General features: G+C 33.6%; 3 protein-coding genes across 7 annotated transcripts; 1 reads left to right on the forward strand and 2 right to left on the reverse strand.

Moving 5' to 3' along the window:
* The first annotated feature begins 9 nt into the window (after window positions 1-9).
* On the forward strand, window positions 10-8,832 carry LOC113500906 (importin subunit alpha-7). 4 transcript variants are annotated; one of them, XM_026881832.1, is made up of 11 exons: window positions 90-269; window positions 813-986; window positions 1,378-1,590; window positions 1,963-2,186; window positions 3,324-3,433; window positions 3,741-3,894; window positions 4,343-4,547; window positions 4,988-5,115; window positions 5,851-6,017; window positions 6,213-6,445; window positions 6,982-8,832. In XM_026881832.1, the coding sequence occupies exons 2-10, from the start codon at window positions 813-815 to the stop codon at window positions 6,401-6,403; spliced, it is 1,566 nt and encodes a 521-aa protein (XP_026737633.1). In that variant the 5' UTR covers window positions 90-269; the 3' UTR covers window positions 6,404-6,445; window positions 6,982-8,832. The 4 variants fall into 4 exon arrangements, with proteins under 4 accessions (XP_026737635.1, XP_026737633.1, XP_026737632.1 ...); XM_026881831.1 differs by having other exon boundaries at window positions 8,518-8,832; XM_026881834.1 differs by having other exon boundaries at window positions 10-134; window positions 6,213-8,832.
* A 305-nt stretch (window positions 8,833-9,137) lies between these two features.
* On the reverse strand, window positions 9,138-11,782 carry LOC113500905 (carboxylesterase 4A-like). 2 transcript variants are annotated; one of them, XM_026881829.1, is made up of 4 exons: window positions 11,387-11,782; window positions 11,008-11,170; window positions 9,509-10,803; window positions 9,138-9,427 (listed from the first exon to the last, which is right to left on the reverse strand). In XM_026881829.1, exons 2-4 carry the CDS (start codon window positions 11,155-11,157, stop codon window positions 9,214-9,216), a joined length of 1,659 nt encoding a protein of 552 aa, XP_026737630.1. In that variant the 5' UTR covers window positions 11,158-11,170; window positions 11,387-11,782; the 3' UTR covers window positions 9,138-9,213. The 2 variants fall into 2 exon arrangements, with proteins under 2 accessions (XP_026737630.1, XP_026737629.1); XM_026881828.1 differs by having other exon boundaries at window positions 11,260-11,782.
* A 159-nt stretch (window positions 11,783-11,941) lies between these two features.
* LOC113500910 lies at window positions 11,942-14,216 on the reverse strand. The gene is made up of 3 exons (XM_026881837.1): window positions 13,571-14,216; window positions 13,313-13,405; window positions 11,942-12,595 (listed from the first exon to the last, which is right to left on the reverse strand). The coding sequence occupies exons 1-3, from the start codon at window positions 13,651-13,653 to the stop codon at window positions 12,331-12,333; spliced, it is 441 nt and encodes a 146-aa protein (XP_026737638.1). The 5' UTR covers window positions 13,654-14,216; the 3' UTR covers window positions 11,942-12,330.
* Between the last annotated feature and the right edge of the window lie 5,515 nt (window positions 14,217-19,731).

Consider the following 19,731-nt stretch of genomic DNA (forward strand, 5'->3'; position numbering starts at 1 on the left):
TATATCTGCTCTTTGATCTTTATATTTGATTCAACAAGACCATTTTTTTAATAATGTCACAAAAAAATTCGTAGTGCTGTTATTGCCTTTATTATCTGTGATTCGGCTATATGACGTGATTGCACGTTAAGCAGGTAATTTCTGTTTCTGTCTCATCTCATCTGAGCGATGATCTTTTAATATCTACGGCTATATTATTTTATCGATGGTGGATTGATTTGCAAAATCTGATAATTTTCTTTGCTTTTACGCTCCTGGTTCCTAAAATTGTAAGTACATTTGTATGTTTCTAAATGCTCAATGCGCATATTTTGTAATCGGTGCAGTTTTACATTATGTCGACGACTGCTTTCAATTTTGACTTGTCTATTCTATTCGTTTGTTTCCTTGGTACGCTAAATGTATTTTCATTACTTTCGACTGTGAAAAGTGGCAATTTCAAGGAGAGAACGATTTGAATGATATACGATTTTATGTTTGATAGTTGACCCTCGGTAGGTAGTCACTGTATTTATTTCTGTTTCGAACCCACATTTGATTAAAGTGTAATACAGACACGGTCGATATTGGGCAATTGTGATACCTATTAGTTGGCATGTAAAGTTTGTTTATTACGTTTAAAGTTTTTACGTTTAATTAGTAGTAACCAATCAATGTATATAGTGTATAAACATAATGCCTTACCTAGTCTTATCTTTTTACGGAACCAATGATAAATAAACAAAGTAGTGTCTTGATTACAGTAAATAAATTGAGCTATGATTACAATTTGTCCACTAGCATATGGTAAATAATGAATCTGCACTTTTAAGATGTCTGGTGGACACAAACATCGTTATAAAAATGCTGGCCTAAGTGCTGATGAGCTACGTCGGCGAAGAGAAGAAGAGGGCGTGCAATTAAGGAAACAGAAACGGGAACAGCAGTTGTTCAAAAGGAGAAATGTCAATCTCCCTGCCCCTAATGCACCGGATATTGCACTACAGGTAATAATACAAATAATACTATTACTAAATTCACTTCAAACCTTGGACTATGTTAATTCTATGGTAATGCTTCTTAATCCTTATTGCATTTAATTTATCATGCATAAGTAATGAGCGAAAGGCCTATTTACAAGATGTTATAAGTAGATATTACTTAGCTGCATATTATGCTCCCTAATTAGCTTAGATACAAAAAGCAAGAATTGGTATTTGGGTGTTCAAAATCTTTCAGCATTGGTCTGAGTTTGTTTACATTATTACATTTGTCAAATTAAGATATACTAACATCTATCATTATAATTTTTAATTGTATTAAATTGCTAAATCTCCACTCTTTATTTCAAGTTGAATCTTGGGTAAAAATGTATAAATGTTTGAAACTTATTTTTAGGATGACATCAATATATCTCCATCCGATGACATCTCCCAAGCAATGGTTGCGGCCCTTTATGGGGATAATCCACATGAGCAAGTGACAGCAACACAGAAGTTCCGGAAGCTGTTAAGCCAAGAACCCAATCCACCTATTGATGAAGTTATTCGGACTGGAATAGTTCCTAAATTTGTTGAATTTCTTACCAATAGCACCAATCCGACATTGCAGGTAAAATCAATTCAGTTCTTTTTGAAATACATGAGGGCTCATATCACCTCAGGCCTAGGCCATGTTTTTTTGTATTTCTAAAATATTCTTTCTAAACACTTTCTTGGAATGCAACAATTTTGTCAAAAGCTCAGGCATTGGTCTTTACCAAAATGAAAGTATATTAGATGTAGAATATAGCTGTCTGTACAACATAATAATCTTAATACCATGTTTTCCAGTAAAGTTACATTTATAAATAGATTTATTTATAAAATTACTCCATTGAAACCTATAAAAAAAGCCTAACTGCTTTATAACATGAGTAGACTGATAGTCGGTTATATCAGTTTTAGTCACAGTGAAGTTGATGTGTAACATTGTATGTTGAAGTTCGAGGCGGCATGGGCGCTCACAAACATAGCGTCGGGCTCGTCGGAGCAGACCCGCGTGGTGGTGGAGTGCGGCGCGGTGCCCGTGCTGGTGAGCCTGGTGGCGGACGGCGGCAGCGACGACGTGCGCGAGCAGGCCGTGTGGGCGCTCGGCAACGTGGCCGGCGACTCGCCGCGCTGCCGGGACACCGTGCTCGCCGCCGGCATCCTGCCGCCGCTACTAGAGTAACTATACCTAATTTTTATGCATTGACAAACTTTTTAAATACCATGACTTTGACTCATCAGTTTCATACATTTAAGTGATTCGATCGGCGATTGTTCACATTTGATTCTCTAGTTAAGACTTTTTTATTCTGGTACTATTTATTATAATAATTACGTCCACAGCCTAATGTTTATTAATTGTTATTAAATAGTAACTACCAGGATTCAGCCACAGCCAGACTCTGGTTTACTTAAGAAGAGGCCAAATGTTGTCTGCTCTTGGTGCTATTTGACTTTTATACAATCTTCTGCATTTATTATAATAATATTATGATTATGTCATCCATGGTACAAAAAAAAAAATTTATTTCATTGTTTTATTTCATTTCAAGGTTTTTATTTCATTTAGTTTATATTAATAACAAATTATATTTAGAAAAGTATCCCCCTACCCTGCTGTTGGTAACTGCTCTTATTACGTATAGCAGACCCTTGCCTAGGTAACATTAGATTGATTATAAATCTATAAATAATGATCGCATTCGTTATGATGCTCACGTACATGTAGGGACTTCAACTTAACGCATATTAAACACTTTGTGAAGGCAGTTTGCTGGGTGACATAAATCATAATACAAGTAATAAAGATGTTAGTTATAGTATCACAAGACAAAAAAAAACTATACCAAATGCACTAAACTGTTTGCCTTTGAAATACATGTAACAAAACACATAGTATTAGAATTTTAGAAGCAAACACTTAGCAAAGCCATATCTACATATGAGTATACATTGTAATTTGTAGACTAACTTCTACAAATGATTGACAGTATAATAATGCCTAGCATTTTGCATAATTCATGACATAGAATAAAGCTTGAGTGTAAACAACAATAAGATAACAAGTATAGACAACTTGTATTATTAGAAGGTAGCCTTCACCTCGTAGATAAATTACGCAATAAAAACTGACGTCATTTTGCGCTGTAGGTCAATGCTCGGTGCAATACGAATAATTTTCTATGGTCATTTATATTGCAAATATCGTTAATTTGTTATAACCGTTTAGATAAAACATGTTATGACCAGCTAATTACCAAACAAATATTTTTATTTCCTTTGAAACTATTTTACATCTTTATATATTTTTTCCAGGCTATTAAATAAGTATACCAGGTTATCTATGACCAAAAATGCTGTATGGACTCTTTCAAATTTATGTAGAGGCAAAAATCCTCCTACAAACTTCGAAGCTGTTGCTCCGGGTAAGTCAATGTAACAGTCTGTTGTTATACTGTGGCAATGGTTTAAGAGTTTTTAGAAGGGTGTTATTAAAGCTTTTAGTCCTTTTTGTGTTTTGACATGCATTATTGAATGAATTTGGTCAATTACATATTTAGTAAATCCAGGTTGTGTCTGGTTTAATAAGTCAATAAAACGAATAATGGTCTAGTCTTTTTGTATCAAATCAGATCCAATGATGATTAAGTTTCAACTGGCCTAGCGAATAATCAAGTTTGTAGACAAAGCCAACGAATTATTTTATTTGTTAACATGTCAGGATATTTTCAGGTATTCCAGTTTTAGCGCGACTGTTACATCATACTGATGCCGATGTATTGAGCGATGCCTGTTGGGCTCTCTCGTACCTATCGGACGGACCAAACGAAAAAATACAAGCGGTTATAGATGCAGGCGTCTGCAGGCGACTTGTTGAACTACTTATGTAAGTTAGATTCTTTAATTGTTGTTTTTCAGTCTGTAAAATTTATATTGTAATTTTATTCTAACAACTTTTGTGATTCTGATTCATTATTATTTATTTAGTGAAGGATGAGTAACGGTTGGGCTCACGAGTATTCTTACCGACCCGTCGCTGGTCAGCTCATGATTAAAAACCGATGTTCACAAATGGTCCTAAAATAAATAACCAGCGATATTAAATCATGTTGTAATTAATTATCTGGGATAAGGTTTTGGTACAAAGTTGAAAGTCGAAGTTTGTACTTAACAGTCATTCTATCAATATGAAGATATTAACAGATATGATCGTTAATACCTACGTACATAGAAATGCTATTAATAATACCTACATTATTATAAAGTATATATGTTATACATTACCTACCAATTTTATAGAGGGTTGTTGTAAAATATGTGTATTGTTTGGATAGGCACAACAAATCGACAGTGGTGTCGGCGGCCCTGCGCGCCGTGGGCAACATCGTGACGGGTAACGACGCGCAGACGCAGGCCGTGCTGAACTGCAACCCGCTGCCCAACCTGCACGCGCTGCTGCGCTCCAGCACCGAGGCGCTGCGCAAGGAGGCCTGCTGGACGCTCTCCAACATCACCGCCGGGAACGCCGCGCAGATACAGGTACACGCACTGAGCACGTGCACAGACATACTGCCATGTGAAAACTAGCATTCATTTAGCACAAAACTTTAAGACTATCTGAAAACGCATTTTCTATGAGGTATTATAAGGTGTTGTTATGTAGCTATAATCATCATTGGCTTACAACCAAAATATAAAATTTTATTGATATAACTTTTTGTAAGTCAGTTGTTTTGTCAAGTAATGGAACACAATTTGCTGTAATCTAACCTATTTTTCAAATTTGTCCAAAATCGGTGTGGTCGTTTGTTTAGACCATGGTAGACAAACAACGTGACTTTAATTTATATATAAAGATAAAGAAGATATGACACTAATTCAGTCAGTCAAGGATGTGATTATTTTTATACTTATGACAAATAAACACTTGTTGACTAAATTGATTTATATTACCTACTAATGCTATTCTTGAATTTCAGGCGGTAATTGATGCGAACATATTCCCGGCACTGATTGAAATTTTAAGGCAAGCTGAGTTTAAGACAAGGAAAGAAGCGGCTTGGGCGATTACGAACGCGACTAGTGGTGGATCTCATGACCAAATTAGGTAATTGTTATAAATTAATCCTTAAAAACTAGATACACAGATCTGAACAGTAATAACTGTCCTCAAAGTCGTTATGCGAACACACTTTTTGTAAATTCAACCTTATGAACTCGTCTTAAAACTTACGACGCGGGACTATTAGCAAATCCTCACTTATATTTATTAGTTGTAGACTTACTAGGTAATGTTCAATTCTTTTGAGACTCTTCGTTTTCGTTCACCTTAGGATTTTGAATATAAATGTTTTATCTATGTTTTGGTAATGACAGTCAAAAATATAAATTATTAATTCGTTCTTTGACTTTGACTCCGGTTTTATTATCTTGGTTAACGAGTTTAATGATTATACAGATACTATGGTGTTACATTTTCAGTCGAAGATCGTATCATGGAATAGTTTTTACACTTTGATATTTTGGACACTTAAATGGGTAAATTATTCGAGTTAGAAATAAAAAAAATGTTATAAATAGTAATTGTACATTATTCTTTTACGCAAGACAACATATTATCTTGTAACCAAAGGGTCGATAAAATCGTATGTTTTACAAATATATTATACTCTATCATTTCTAAAAAGTATCTATTGTTATGCTTATAAATCTATTTCAAACTTATCTATGTTTATCAAATACCATGTTATCAGGCACTACAAACTGTTATTTAATTAAAACAATTGTTTAGTTATATATTCGGTTGAATTGCCTTCAAATGCATTTTTCTTTTGTCATACAGGTATTTAGTTGAACAGGGTTGTATACCACCCTTATGTGACTTATTAACATTAACTGATGCGAAGACGGTCCAAGTGGCTCTTAATGGAATAGACAATATACTAAAGGCTGGCCAGCAGTCTGATCAACATGACAATCCTTATGCTGTCCTTATCGAAGAATGCTTTGGTGAGTATCCCAAAAACGTCACCCGCATTTACGAACGACGCTTTGATAATTTTCATACTATTATGACAGCATGTCTTTGATGTTCTGCTTGTCATTGACAGCAACAACATGACATCATAGTGTGACTTTTATCTCTGTATCATTTTGTTGTTGCTTTTGTAAAAAAGTTTTACACTGTTATTATATCTTGTTTAGGTTTGGACAAAATAGAATTCCTGCAGTCTCACGAAAACCTTGACATCTATCAGAAATCTTTCGAGATTATCGAAAACTATTTCGGATCTGAAGAGGAAGATGGCAGACTAGCGCCGGCTGTGTCCTCTACTACAGACCAGTACCAGTTCAGCACCGACCAGTCGGTGCCTATGGGAGGCTTCCAATTCTAACCTAGGCTTAAAACGCTTCTTTATATTGATGCTGACTGTGCAGTAAGTATATATTTATTTTGACTTCGTACTACTTGTATATACCGCACAATTGGCATAACAGAAAATGTATAACTAGCTTTTCAGTAGATATAATGGACAATGCGCTGAGAGTTTTCGCTTTAGTCAATGTCACAAATTAATAAGAATTGTGGGAAAGCGCTTTTATTCTTACAAATGTACAACTTTCCAAGCTTTTGCTATTTGCAGGTTTATTTATTTTTTTATCTCACAACTAACACCCTTGCAATATTGCCAGTTGTCTTATATAGCTCATATTAGCTGGTGACCCTTGATTTATTACTATCAGACTATATTGTTATCTTACTATAAGATAATTATCGCTTGTGTATAAATTGCGCCTAAGTTGTATGAAATAATTGGCAAACATGTAACGATTCGTAAGAAGCGTACTATTTACGACAATATTTCACAATAATATCCCGTTTTTTATTAACTTGGATAGTTAAGATTCAACATATTTATGTAGTTTAGATTATGAATAAGTACCTACTTATAATTACTAATAATCTTTGCATGTCTCAATTTCACTGGAGAACATCACAAGTGTTAAATTTATTGAAACAAGCTGTTGCACACTTAGGTGGGAGGTACAATCCTGAATTGCTCATCAATCTCACAAAACATTTTCATATCTTGGAACATTATTTAAAACGTATATAATTTATTTATTAATTCAGCTTTGTTTATATGTGTATAATTTACTTGTTGTATTTGTGGTACTATTTAGTCAGTTGTGTTAATACTAAGTTTTAGTTATGTAAGTAAAGAACATTAAATGTTGTAATGAGCTTACATGCCACAAGCACTTTCTAACCTAGAGTGCATTATATATGTAGTTAAATACCAAAATTCTTCATATTATTGGAACTATTAACACCATGTAAAATCATTCATGTAACATGTAAGTAATTTTAAATTACGTGTCTTTTGTTTGTTGTTTTGGTCATAGTGCATCAAATGAATACACGAAACAAGCAATATTTATTAAAATTCTTAATTGTATTAATAATATTAATGTCAGTAAGTATACCATCTTAAACCATATTTTGATCGATTAGTTTTAAATGTACCTATTGCTTTAAATTACGGTTTTACTTCTATTATGATTATTTGTTCATGGCTTGAAATGTATCGATCTAGTACAAACACCACTGAAATCACCATTTGTATTAAGTGTAAACAAATTTACTTTCAATTATTTTATTTGTTAGTCATTAACTTTTAATGGTTACTATAAATATAAAATTAAGTATGTAAAAAAATATAACCGTAAAATGTTGACTCATTAAATAATTGGATTGACAATATGTACACTGTATAATTTATATATCTTATGTGGCTAAGTTTGTGTTCCAAAATTTCAATACAAACATGAAAAAATATTCATTGTAATGGCACAAAATGTTACGAATTACCAAATAACCTTATCATCTGCATCTTTATCTTTTTCATGATATACAATGTCTACCACACACAGAAATTATAGCCTTATGTTCATTGAATCCAATTAAAACATATTTTATTTATTTGGATTTAGTCAGAGTTTTTGGGTTTTTTATAAAGTAAGCGAATTAAAATAATTTAACTGACATTAACTCTTGTTTTAAACTTATAATAATGTAAAAATGACTGTGCGAAATTGTACGAACATACATTTATCTTAAAATCGATTATAGAAGGTCACATCTCTGACCTTTTTATTCGTCATAAAATTGCTAAAATATTTAAAGCTCCTTTTGTGAAAGTACCGACAAAATAATATAATTGACACTATTGGTGGCATAACTCGATAACCTGAGATAACTTTTAGCATTTAATCGTTTCTGTATGTCTAGCAATATTACAAAACACGTTATCATTGGCTAGTTTAATTGGCTTAATGTATGCTATTCATATGATTAAACAATGTCTTAATTTCGTTGTCATGTAATACTCTTAATTGGTATCACCTTTCATTGTCTAGATATGTAGCTTTTTAAGAAATTAGTGAGATATCTGTTTTTGTTCTAGTGATAATGCTGTGTTGTGATATAAAAATTTTCTTTTTTCAGATATCTATGTGTATACAGAAGTGGGTAGAATCTACAACTTCGTTGAATTAACTGTTATCTGATCAAACTCTACACAAATGTGTATGTAATTATATTTTGCACCCATTATGTATAGATTATTTTATTAATTTATATAATTAACAAAGGAATTCGCCTTCTTATTTTTTTTACTGTAGATAATGGCGTATCTAGTTCATTTATTTTGTAGTATGTATTTGTTGGCCTTCACGCTTTTGTTACTAAAATAATAAACCTTGTATATTGTTATGTGAAAAAATATCATTTCATAATGTATTACAGATTGGTACCAACACATTTTTGTACTTTTATTTAACCCTTTAGTTACAGCTTTTATAAAATTCAGTAACATTTTTCAGTATCCTAGAATTTGTACTTTTGTGTCTTGCAATTAAAAATATTCATTTCAGATCAAAATTTCATAGTTTGCTCTCGAGTCGTACTCATGGCGGGAAATTGTTTTCGGCACATGTAATGATAAATGTTGACTGTTTAAGTACATCTAATAGGTTTCTCAATGTTGATATTTCAAATACATTAATTAATTTTAAAATTACCCGTGTCAGGAGTTCTATAAATAAGAAAATAATAAAAATTAAAAATACAACAATAAGAACTGTATTTACAAAAGTATACTAGTTACATTAACATTCAAGCTTTCTTAATCTCATTATTCATTTACCATGAAACACCTAAGTCATTAAAATAAACGAGTGCCCTCAGGAAAGCATGCTCTTGGTGAAGTGTATCCCAAAATTTCATCCTTTCATCGAAAGGGTTTCTGCCCTTAGTAAGCTCTGATCCTATACTAAGATAGTGTAGTCTATCTTTGTTTTCAACCGGGTCCCATGTAATTTGAAGAAGTGGGTCATCATCATCTGGTGTTGGGTTCCTGAAAAAAGTACATAAGTGGAAGCTGAAGTTTTTTTGTGATTTGTCCATAGAAAATATTCTGAATGATCAAAGTCTTTACCCGGTTTTAGCAAAATTTGTCCACATCTTAACTACTCTGCTTCTGGTTAGTATTGAATCTCGACTGCCTTTGCAAGTTTCTGGGGTTTTCAATTTAAATAGGAATGGGAGTTCTGCACAGTGTCCAACTGAATTAAAGAAGTCTAAATGCTTTGGTACAAGCCATTCACCAGCATAATTAATAATGTAGTAATATATAGGACATTCAGGGGCAACCTGAGTATGCAGTCTGACAGTTCTATTAACATAATATGAAAAATAGTAATCACTTATTAATTGTAAATATGGTGTTCTTGTATCAGCCCTTAACTGTTCTTCACCACCCAAATAAAATTTTAATAATTGATGTCCTATATTTTTTGCTAGCTTGTCTTCTCTTGCTAATGATTTGGGTACAAGGAGACTTACATTCTCATTGTACTTTTCATAGTCAGAGTAGAAATCTTCTACAATGTATTGTAGCACGGCACCTTCAATGTTATTACTGCCAATAATTAAGGGAACTTTATTGAAATTACCAGATTTCATAATCAGGGGTGGACTTTTTGTGATAAATGCAGGTTGCCCTTCATAGTCAAGTTCAATGCAAGGTTTAAAGATAGCATCAATAACATCGGTATTAGCTGCCTTTGCATCCAAATTCATTTGATGAAATGCTTTTAAAATATCCTCAGCTGAAATAGATCTCAGCTCTTCAACAACCTCTACTTCAGAGGTATTTTTTATGCCTAATATATTTGCCAAATCCCATACTGGTTGTGAGGGATTTTTGGCTAAAGACCAATTATTTAAGGCACTGACACTCTGTATGATGGCTTTGTGAAACAAACCCGTTGCCATGGGAGACAGCATCATAAGATGAACAATGGCTCCGCCTGCGGAATGTCCAAATAGAGTAACATTATTTGGATCTCCTCCAAAGGCACTAATGTTTCTTTGAACCCATTTTAAAGCCATGACTAAATCTTTAAGTCCACAATTTCCAGGTGCTGTATAGTCATTTATAGAGAGAAAACCAAAAGGACCTAACCGAAAACTACATCTCACAAATACAATATTTTGATCATTAATTAAGGATGGATCACATATTTTATCTTTTACAATAGCATAGGCAAAACATCCTATCCAAAACATAACAGGCATGGGCTCTTTAGGTTTTATGTCAGGAGTTGATACTTCAATGTAAAGGCAGTCTTCATTGCAACCATATTGTTTTTTCTCAATTTCAAAAATATTTTCTGGCGTTGTTTTTGTGCAGTCAATGATATGTTTCCATGGCTTTATAGGTTTTGGTGGCTGAAAAGTTATTAATTATAGAAGATACATGAATGACAATAATTACAACAAGATGCTAATCAATCCATAAAAATAAATTCCTCGTTCCATATTATTGAAAATGGCTATTTTAGCAAGTCAGCAATATTGTTGTGTTTTGGATTAGAGAAAAGAGAGATTTTAGGAAACTCAACAAAAGTGTTATGTAAAAAAAAAAACACTCACCAAGAATCGTAAACAACCTAAAGGTGGCTTTGCATAAGGGATAGATTGAAATTTACAATAAGTTCCTTCATCACTTTTATCTATAAAGCCACAAATAGGTCCGTCTTTAGTTTCTACAATGCATTTTAAATCCTCAGGTATTGAAGTCATTTTAACTGATTATCTGAAAAAGTTTATACATTATTGTTTAGACTGCAAATCTTAACATGAATTTAACACAATATAACGAAACATGATTTTCGAACTACATACTTCGAACTACTTTATTTTTTATAGTCCATAGTACACTTGAAAATGAGGCACAATAAGATTACTCAAAAGTTTAGTTATATTGAAGACGAATTAATATCGGCGTATGTACCACGCGACCTTCACTCACTTTATCACTTGAAATTTGACATGAGTTAAATCACTAAAGATGCTTAAAAACAAGTCACAAACTTCGTAAAACTTTTTAAAAGTTGTCTTCAGTCAATTTGAGAACACTATTCATATGTTTATCATTTGCACAGGTCCACATTACACGAATTTGATACAATTATTGTGCAATATTTGACGAACTTAAGGAGAACACCTCAGCGCGATATTATCTAGTTTACAGATTGTTTCAGTATTCCGATTACAACTTGGTTTGATAGAGGAGTGAAAAAAAATCCTTTTCCGGACATTAAGCTTCCGAAATCTCAATTATATTATTAAAAATCTGCAGCTGAAGGTTTTAACGTGTCAGTGTCAAGGCATTTTTGATAACTGAATTACTTTATTACTTATCACAAAAAATGTAAACAAAGAAATGAACTGTCATGTTTGTCACAGATGATATTATTTATACGTAATTAATATTTTTTCTTGGTGACAACAATTGAAATTCACTGTTCAGTATTAAACTATTCTGCTTTAACAAATTAGTAATACACTAGTCAGACTCATTATAAATAGAGATGTGTTTGTGTAGATAGATTGTGAAGTGTGTAGATAGATGATAGTGACAAAACGTTCAAGTCGCTATGAAAAGCTGGGATGATTTACTTATACTTTGATATTCGATCCAAGGAATAAGAATAGAAGTTTATATAAATTTTGTTATTTTAGCTGTTATCTAAATATGCAAAGCTATTTTTTCATGTGCTTCGTGTAGGTAATATATTACTACGTTAGCCACTAATAACAGCAATTATTTTTAATCAGTTCCCAAGAATAGGTGCCATTTTTAATGCTATTCGCAGTTTCGGATGATATATTCTAATGAATCATCTGTCACTAGTAGCCGATGTATTCAGGGAGTTAGAGAAATCAAAGATTAAATTAATATATTAGAACAATTTACTTTTTCATTTTTGTAAGGTCAACTTCTCGATCATACAAGTCACGCATAACTTCTTGATCCATTACAACTGAATCGCAATACCTCATCTTTTTTATTAGGCCACGTCTGAGTTCTTCTTCGTCTTTTTGTAGAGTATTTTTGAATTCTACAGTGCTAATCATGTTTGCAAAAAATTTTCGGTTGCTTGTAAATTTTGGTGCAAATCCCACGGTTGTTCTTGAAGGATAGTTAACATAACTCTTAAGGTCGTCTGATGCAAATCTTAAAAAAAAAACAAAATCATTTTTTAGAGGTCCTTTTATGAGAGAGACGGAAACTACATGTCTACATGCTAAGTCATGGCCCTTAATCATGAGAATATACCGCACCGAGGTGACGAAGGTTGGGCCCAGAACTGGTTGGCCATGTCCAATGACCTCGTGTGTATATCTCAACAGTCGTTAGTGTTGTTAAATCTCAATCATATGAACAGTAACTCGAACACGACCCGCAACTATTCAAGATCATGAATAACTGCTGTATGGTCCAGGAACGATTCCGAAGCCTATTTTGGATCCAGACTGATATCTTTGAATAGTTTTTGTTCAAAGTTTCTGAAACTTTGAATAAAAACTTGTAAACTAGTAGCTAAAATAATGTTCTCCAAAATCTGCAACATTACATAGGCCATGAATAAAACCACAGTAGATCTACAAATAAGCAAAGAAATTATCTGACCTCGTAATTGAAAATGTAACCAAATTATCAAATAAAACAGTACCCATGCTATACGGTTTTTAGAACAAAGCTGAACTACGGAGCTTGAATTTATAATAAATATTAAAATAATTTTTCTTCACGTTTTCATAGCCACACAGACAAAGTCAGGAGCAACATCTAACACCGAAAAAACCTACAGATTCAGATGAGTTTTGAAAATATATAGCCGGTTAAATATATTAGCTTATTCTGATTAGATTCCTCAAAGAAGAAACTCACTTCAGAGTCGGCATGGCTGTCGCAACACATTGTGCGAACAATGTGTAGAATGTAAGTGTAGTCTCTAAGCATACTTGCAAGGCTTCAGCATTTCTGTAAAAAAAAATAGGTTATACATTTTACTTTTGATCACGAGTGTAACGTATATTTTAATATATAACAGTCATTTTAAGGGTTGGTTTATGATTAAGTACATATGAAAGTTATAGAAGCTACTGGTAAAAAAAAAACAAGCCTTCGGAGAAAATTGTTACGTACTTTACATTTACGTCGCATTCCGTTACAATAATTAATGATAGAAATAGTAAAACACCATAAAACATCACTCTATTTGAAGGCATTTCAAGGATATTTTTAACAAGCCAGTAGTGGCTGCTTGATTTGAATTATTGTTATATTCGTGCGAGATTGGCGATTACTCGATAGTAATCGTAAAGCAGTTTTATTATAAATTGGTTTACAGTTTAAATAACTGGTAAAATCAGAATAGGAACAAAAGTTTAGGGTTCTGTACAGATGTGTCAATGAATAGGAAACGAAGTTCTTGGGTGGACATCAGTACCCAGCATTCGGTACTTTTATTTATCTATGAGGAACCACTAGCTGGTACTGCCTCCATGTTACTTGTGGAAGTAAGGTACACCTACCCCTCTACGTCTGGAGTAGAGTGCTGTCACGCTTTGAAAACTCCAATAATTAGTAGTGGGTACCTACACTAGGTACTTTAGGAAGTGATGGTATCAATTTGGTTCCGTGTCGTATCGATACCACATTCTAATATTTAACTTTCACCTTCCAAAGTATTGCCATTAATGATTTATCATACCTTAGGGGTTTTCTTTTGTGATCAAGTACCTCTTTATTATAAAGTAGGTAATGCCTACTTATGCAATAATCATTTTTGGCAACATTTAAAACCCTAGAGTATATTCAAAACAAAATAACTACATGCCATGAATATCGCTATACATGAAGCATGGTAGATGGAACGGTTGCGAAAGCCTCGCGAAGGAAATCATTATTTTTCCTGCATCGTCGGCGAAGTAGCGTTGTATTTGCATTTTGTAATGACGTTTAAAACAAATATCCGTTAAAGCCACATGGTTTCCGGAGATGTTCGATTGGAACATTGGCTGGATGATAACGATTCCTTCCATTTTCCAACCCAAATCAAATTTTGGATCGTGTAGAGTCCCTAAAGTAAGAGCCAGCGATCTTTATGGCATTACTTTCGGCATATTTTGAGCGACTGCGGAAGAGTCACAGTTTTTTAGGTAATATAGATGGATTTTAGTTATTATCATAACAGAATTGTTGAATTGTTCTGAGCGACATTGGAAAAGTATTTATTAAGCAAAACATTTCGACGACTTTGTCAAAATTTTGTTAAATAAAAATAATGTTGAAATCTTTGCTTTTGCTTTAAACTTTAATTTTGTGAGATGAAATTTTAATATCAATTCGCTGGAATTATTTCCTAAAAGACTACCCTCTAGACTTGTGACTTTATATATTTTTCGCACCTTTTTTGTTTCTTATTTCAAAAGCTCGTTTCTGGCCGCTTGACCTCACATTTTAGCAAGACCTCTTCCTACTTGATTGGAACACCTGTCGCCTCACTTTCCGCTTGGAAGCTGTTCCAGAATATTTCCAATGCGGCTGTTATAGATGTGTAAGTTCGGATATTTACACATTTCCATTTTATCTTGACATCCTCAAATACTGTAAGACGAAGTTTTAAATTAGGGAAATTGCATATGTTGGGCCTATGCTCTTCATATTTTATTTAATAAATATAATACTCAAAATTCTTTATTACACATGATGAAACCTAAAACGCAATACGTAAAAATGTTTCATGCGGACAAGTTTACAAGCACTGTGGAAGACATTGATAGGTGATATTAATTAGTGGAGCTTTGATATGTCACACACGCGTGCCTACGAGCTGCCAATCGCACTCGCTTGTCGGGCGGCAATTAGTCGTTCCCATGTAATGTCGTGGACGAACAAGCAAGGACATTCTGATCTGAATGCGTGCGTTGTACTTGAATAATAGACACAGTCTGTGGCTTCGCTTTCCAACTATCAAATTGCTATTGTTTCTCGTTCCTCCACTATCTCTGCAGGTACCTACTAAAATGTTAACGTAATTTTGTTTCTGGAAAAAACATTGTTTGTAGGCAAGGTACCTACTCGCTTTTCCAATTCGTGTCCTCGTTTGAAAAATATAAACCTATTTTGTCGGTAGGAAAATTTAATCAATTTCTGGCCTCCGAAGAACAGCCCATTCGAATTGGATTATTAGCTATCTGATAACGAATTCGTCAGGGGCTGAAACCCGGCAATGAATATTTCGCTCCATTTCCTTTTAAATTTTGACAACGTTCATCGGTGCATGCTTTTGCGGAAATGAAAATCATAAAACGAACTAAATGTTAAAACAATAAAATCAGTTTCTGAAGGTTTCTGAAGTTTATAAGTTAGTTTTCCACCTTTGCGTAAGTTTTGTAATAAATAAAGAGGCTACAAATACACTATCGAATCCTCAATATAAAGTTGGGAACATGACTTGAAAATTTTATGAGTCAATATTTTTCTAGTGGCTAGAAAGAATTTCATCTAGGTTTATCGTTAAAGCGAATTACGATGAGTACGCGAAAGAATTCTCAATACACGTTGGTAATTTTTATAAGATCCTTGTCTTCAATCAGCTATACCTTCGTATTAGATAGATCCGATAGAAGAGAAAGATTTAGATAAAGCATTTCAAAGGACTTCTCAGTTTCTTTGAATGCTTTGTTGCCATTTGTATTATTTTTGTCTTATTTTATTAGGTAGAAATTTAATTGCCAGTACTGGAATCTTTGAAAACTCTTGTCGATTTTATTGATTACATCTGGAAATTGTAATTGAAAGTAGACTATTACTGGGATAACTTTAAGAAAATATGTAGAGAAGATAAAAGCATACCATCGTTAATGAAGTATTATCGTGGTCTTACTCCAATATGCAAATATCAAAAACAAAACTACTAGTCGCTTGCGAAGTATTAAGTTGAATTCTGGAGGTATATAAAGCCTATCTTCTAAATATTTAATTTGTCTTTGTAGAAATATGTCTTTCACTATGATTGGTATCTCAAGAGTCGGTTTTGAATGCTGAAGGGTCACCTATATTTCTACCTTTCCGAGAAGGTTATTCTAGAATAATTATTCAGTCCAAAATTGTTTTCTAAAATAATAGTGTCGATTTTTTACACGGCCTTTAAGAATATGAAGCTATAGAGCACGTTTTTTTGAAGTTGCTGTATATACTTATTGAAATAAAATTCTATTTCGCTTCATGCAGCGTAAGGTTTATTTTATGTACGAAAATTAGGTGTGTCAGGATAAACCGGAATATGCAAGTATCGGTAATATAAGTTAACGCTGTGCATTCGAAATCTGTCAACAAAATAATTTTGTGCACTCGAATAACTATTCTCAAACTCATAATGTGAAAGATTTTTTATGACTGCACAGTTTTAAACCAAACATCAAGCTGGAATTTTCCCGTCTCGAATTTCCTTGGGCAATTTGTTTCTGCTTTTCGCCCCTCCACAATTAAATTTAAAGTGAACCACCGGAGACTTGGAGCAACGTTGTTTTGATTTAAGAGAATTAATTAATGTAACTTCCAAGTATACGCTCTCTGAATAGCGGGGGCTTAATGTGTAATAATCGTTATGCTTAGTCTCGATATAATTAAAACGAGTACTTTGCCAACTTAAAGCCTCTTTGGAACATTTTTTCATGGCCTATTCATGTTAAATATAATGGGATGGAATCCATTGCGGCACCTTTCGAACATTAAAATAATCGTAATTGAGAAACGGAACTTGTTTATCTCGTTGTTTGTTAGCAATCATTAGAAGGGCACGGCTTGTAATGTTGTTGTCTATAGGAATGTACTCAGCTTTCGAGAGATGCGAGTGACTGAGGCACTGATTATCAGGGATAATAAAATTTTCGATCCCTAAGGAAATTCTAGCAACAAAATCCAATTATACTCTTCGCTCGACCTAGTCGAACCTTTAACTTTAGGGGTACCAACTTGATATCATTAGACTTGCAAATTTACTAGAGGTATTGGTTTTTTCAAGTAAAGACAGGTATATGTTATTGAAGGATTGAGAAAGTTAAGCAGCTGTTCCGGTAACATTGCTGAGAAATATTTGTAGGGGCTGCCAATTACGAATTCGTCCAACAGCTGCGCTCTAATGGAGTATTTCGTAGTCGCTCTAGCTTCAAATGAACGGGCATCGTCGCAGATGTGGCGTCGACGGCTACGACTTTGGGTGACTTTACGAGTGACGAGCGGAATGTATAAGAAACTGTACTAATTATATATACGAGGGAATTGAGATAAAGAAAGGTGTGTGCCTCAGGTGTAAAATATTCGCGATGTCACATAATATCTACTTTGCAAATCGGAATATGGACCAAATGTATTTTTAGCTGTAAATAATACATTTTATTAGTTGCGTGCACTGACGAGTAAGTAATAGCTTAAAACTGGTGTTGTTAAGGTGATTTAAGCCATGAACCGAGTGTCCTGAAATATAATTTCGATTTCTGGTTACAATATTATGGTTATTGATTATTTTCGCTGTTAACTTCATCTTCAACCTTTGACTAAAGCAACAACAAAATATTCCAGTACTATATTCACCTACTAATATTCTTTGAACGTTTCTTGCATTTAATTCAAATGTTTTTCAGCTTTATTCCATTTTGAATTAACTCTCGTTTTAATGAGAGTCGGAAATTAGGTGGATTGCATTATTAACTCTATCGCATTGTCGATTCGACAGTGTGATTACAAGATTAGCTTGTGACGAGATAACTTGTGCAAACGTTTCAAGGACTGAACTCAGACGATTATATGTTTAGTGGTCTTCAAATACTCGTGCGCTGTTCTGACTTATGTCAATTTCATTTACCTATTTTACTGAAAATCGCAGTTTTTCTTAGAATGCCTAAAACAATTGGAGACAAAGGGTAGTAAAGCAAATAATGAAGAGTTGTTCTCAGGCTGTTATTAAAAGTATGTTTTGCTACTTTCCCAGTTTTAATAGATATTTTTATCGTGTGTATATTCTGCAATCGCCTTCAGCCGTTTCTCTACTTTCTGAAGCACTGACAAATAAAAGGTTGACTCTCAATTATTCTGTCACTAGTCAGTAATATACTCTCTCCCTAAACTATCTAAGTTTGCCAGTCAAGACATCCATCTTGGCGTTCTCATCTTGCTCGCGTTGCATCCGCCCCTTTAAACCCAATGTTCGGACCCATATATTATAACAGACGGGAGACATTGCTGGGGGAACTATAGAAATTATTTACTGTGAGCTAGTTATGCAGAATTTCAATTAGGTCACGTAAAAGTGTAATGTTGAAATTAAGTATATTCCAATTAACTGTTGCTAGGTAAAAAGAAGTAATTAGAAGTTGGAGTTTTTTTTCTGAAACATGATAAATTATTGTTGCGATTTTTTGTTTGACGTTTAAAAATATAAGACATTTTTTTGTATTGAATATTAGCAGAAAATAATACATGAGTGAATGCTTCAATACGCTTATATGTCGGTGTAATAATATATGAAACTCAATAATGTATGTGTCGCCGAACTGTCGCCTCTAATAGCCAGGGATGTTTAGGTTTGTTTGAGGAGATAAGAGCACCGGATATGGTCCGATCTTGGACCCCGACCCAACCTCCGCTTTCTGACGCACACGATGAAATTCTAATTATACAATTGTGCCATTATAAATAACTCAATACATACAATTTAATAGAAAAGGATCCCTGATTTCACTCCGTTAACTTTGTTCAAAGTATCAGATGGAGATATTACGGTATAATATTTCAGACAGATACATACTTTTGAAGTTGCTCCTTGGATTAAAAAAGAATAATTTATAGCGAGCCCAGACCTTTTCTTATATGGATAGTTTTTATTTGTAATCTATAGGATGGAAAGACATTGTGCGAATTTAGTCTTTTCATGCAAAAATAGATAGTAATGGTCCCGGGTCTACGGACAAAACGATTACTTTCGCACCATTAGGTTTTTTAGCTACGAGCTTATCACAATTCGTAGAAATGCCGTACCTTGTAAAACTGATGCTGTTTTTTTACTTAAGAATTTCTGCAGTCCAGTAAGGATATCAACCTTCACTTCTTAGTCTAAATTATTATAGCCTTAATTAGTTGTTAAGACCTCGAGTGATCTTAGAGAAGTCACCCTGGCAGCAATTCTTTTGATTACTCTTCCCTATTAAGTTCATTCCATTTATGCTTTTTTTTAGTAGAACTTGCAGAAGGATAGGTCCGATATCCGTGATGTTTTATCCGAGCATCCATTTGTAATAATA

The sequence above is a fragment of the Trichoplusia ni genome, chromosome 14 (genome assembly GCF_003590095.1).
Source record: "Trichoplusia ni isolate ovarian cell line Hi5 chromosome 14, tn1, whole genome shotgun sequence".
Lineage (NCBI taxonomy): Eukaryota > Metazoa > Arthropoda > Insecta > Lepidoptera > Noctuidae > Trichoplusia > Trichoplusia ni.

Coding starts and splice junctions, on each gene's coding strand:
- LOC113500905 (XM_026881829.1), bottom strand. CDS start 11,157: ATGACTTCAATACCTGAGGATTTAAAATGCATTGTAGAAACTAAAGAC. Junction 10,804..11,007: donor TAGGTTGTTTACGATTCTTG/GTGAGTGTTTTT, acceptor ATAACTTTTCAG/CCACCAAAACCTATAAAGCC. Junction 9,428..9,508: donor ACAAATTTTGCTAAAACCGG/GTAAAGACTTTG, acceptor TACTTTTTTCAG/GAACCCAACACCAGATGATG.
- LOC113500906 (XM_026881834.1), top strand. CDS start 813: ATGTCTGGTGGACACAAACATCGTTATAAAAATGCTGGCCTAAGTGCT. Junction 987..1,377: donor CACCGGATATTGCACTACAG/GTAATAATACAA, acceptor ACTTATTTTTAG/GATGACATCAATATATCTCC. Junction 1,591..1,962: donor GCACCAATCCGACATTGCAG/GTAAAATCAATT, acceptor TGTATGTTGAAG/TTCGAGGCGGCATGGGCGCT.
- LOC113500910 (XM_026881837.1), bottom strand. CDS start 13,653: ATGCCTTCAAATAGAGTGATGTTTTATGGTGTTTTACTATTTCTATCA. Junction 13,406..13,570: donor GAATGCGACGTAAATGTAAA/GTACGTAACAAT, acceptor TTTTTTTTACAG/AAATGCTGAAGCCTTGCAAG. Junction 12,596..13,312: donor ACAGCCATGCCGACTCTGAA/GTGAGTTTCTTC, acceptor TTTTTTTTTAAG/ATTTGCATCAGACGACCTTA.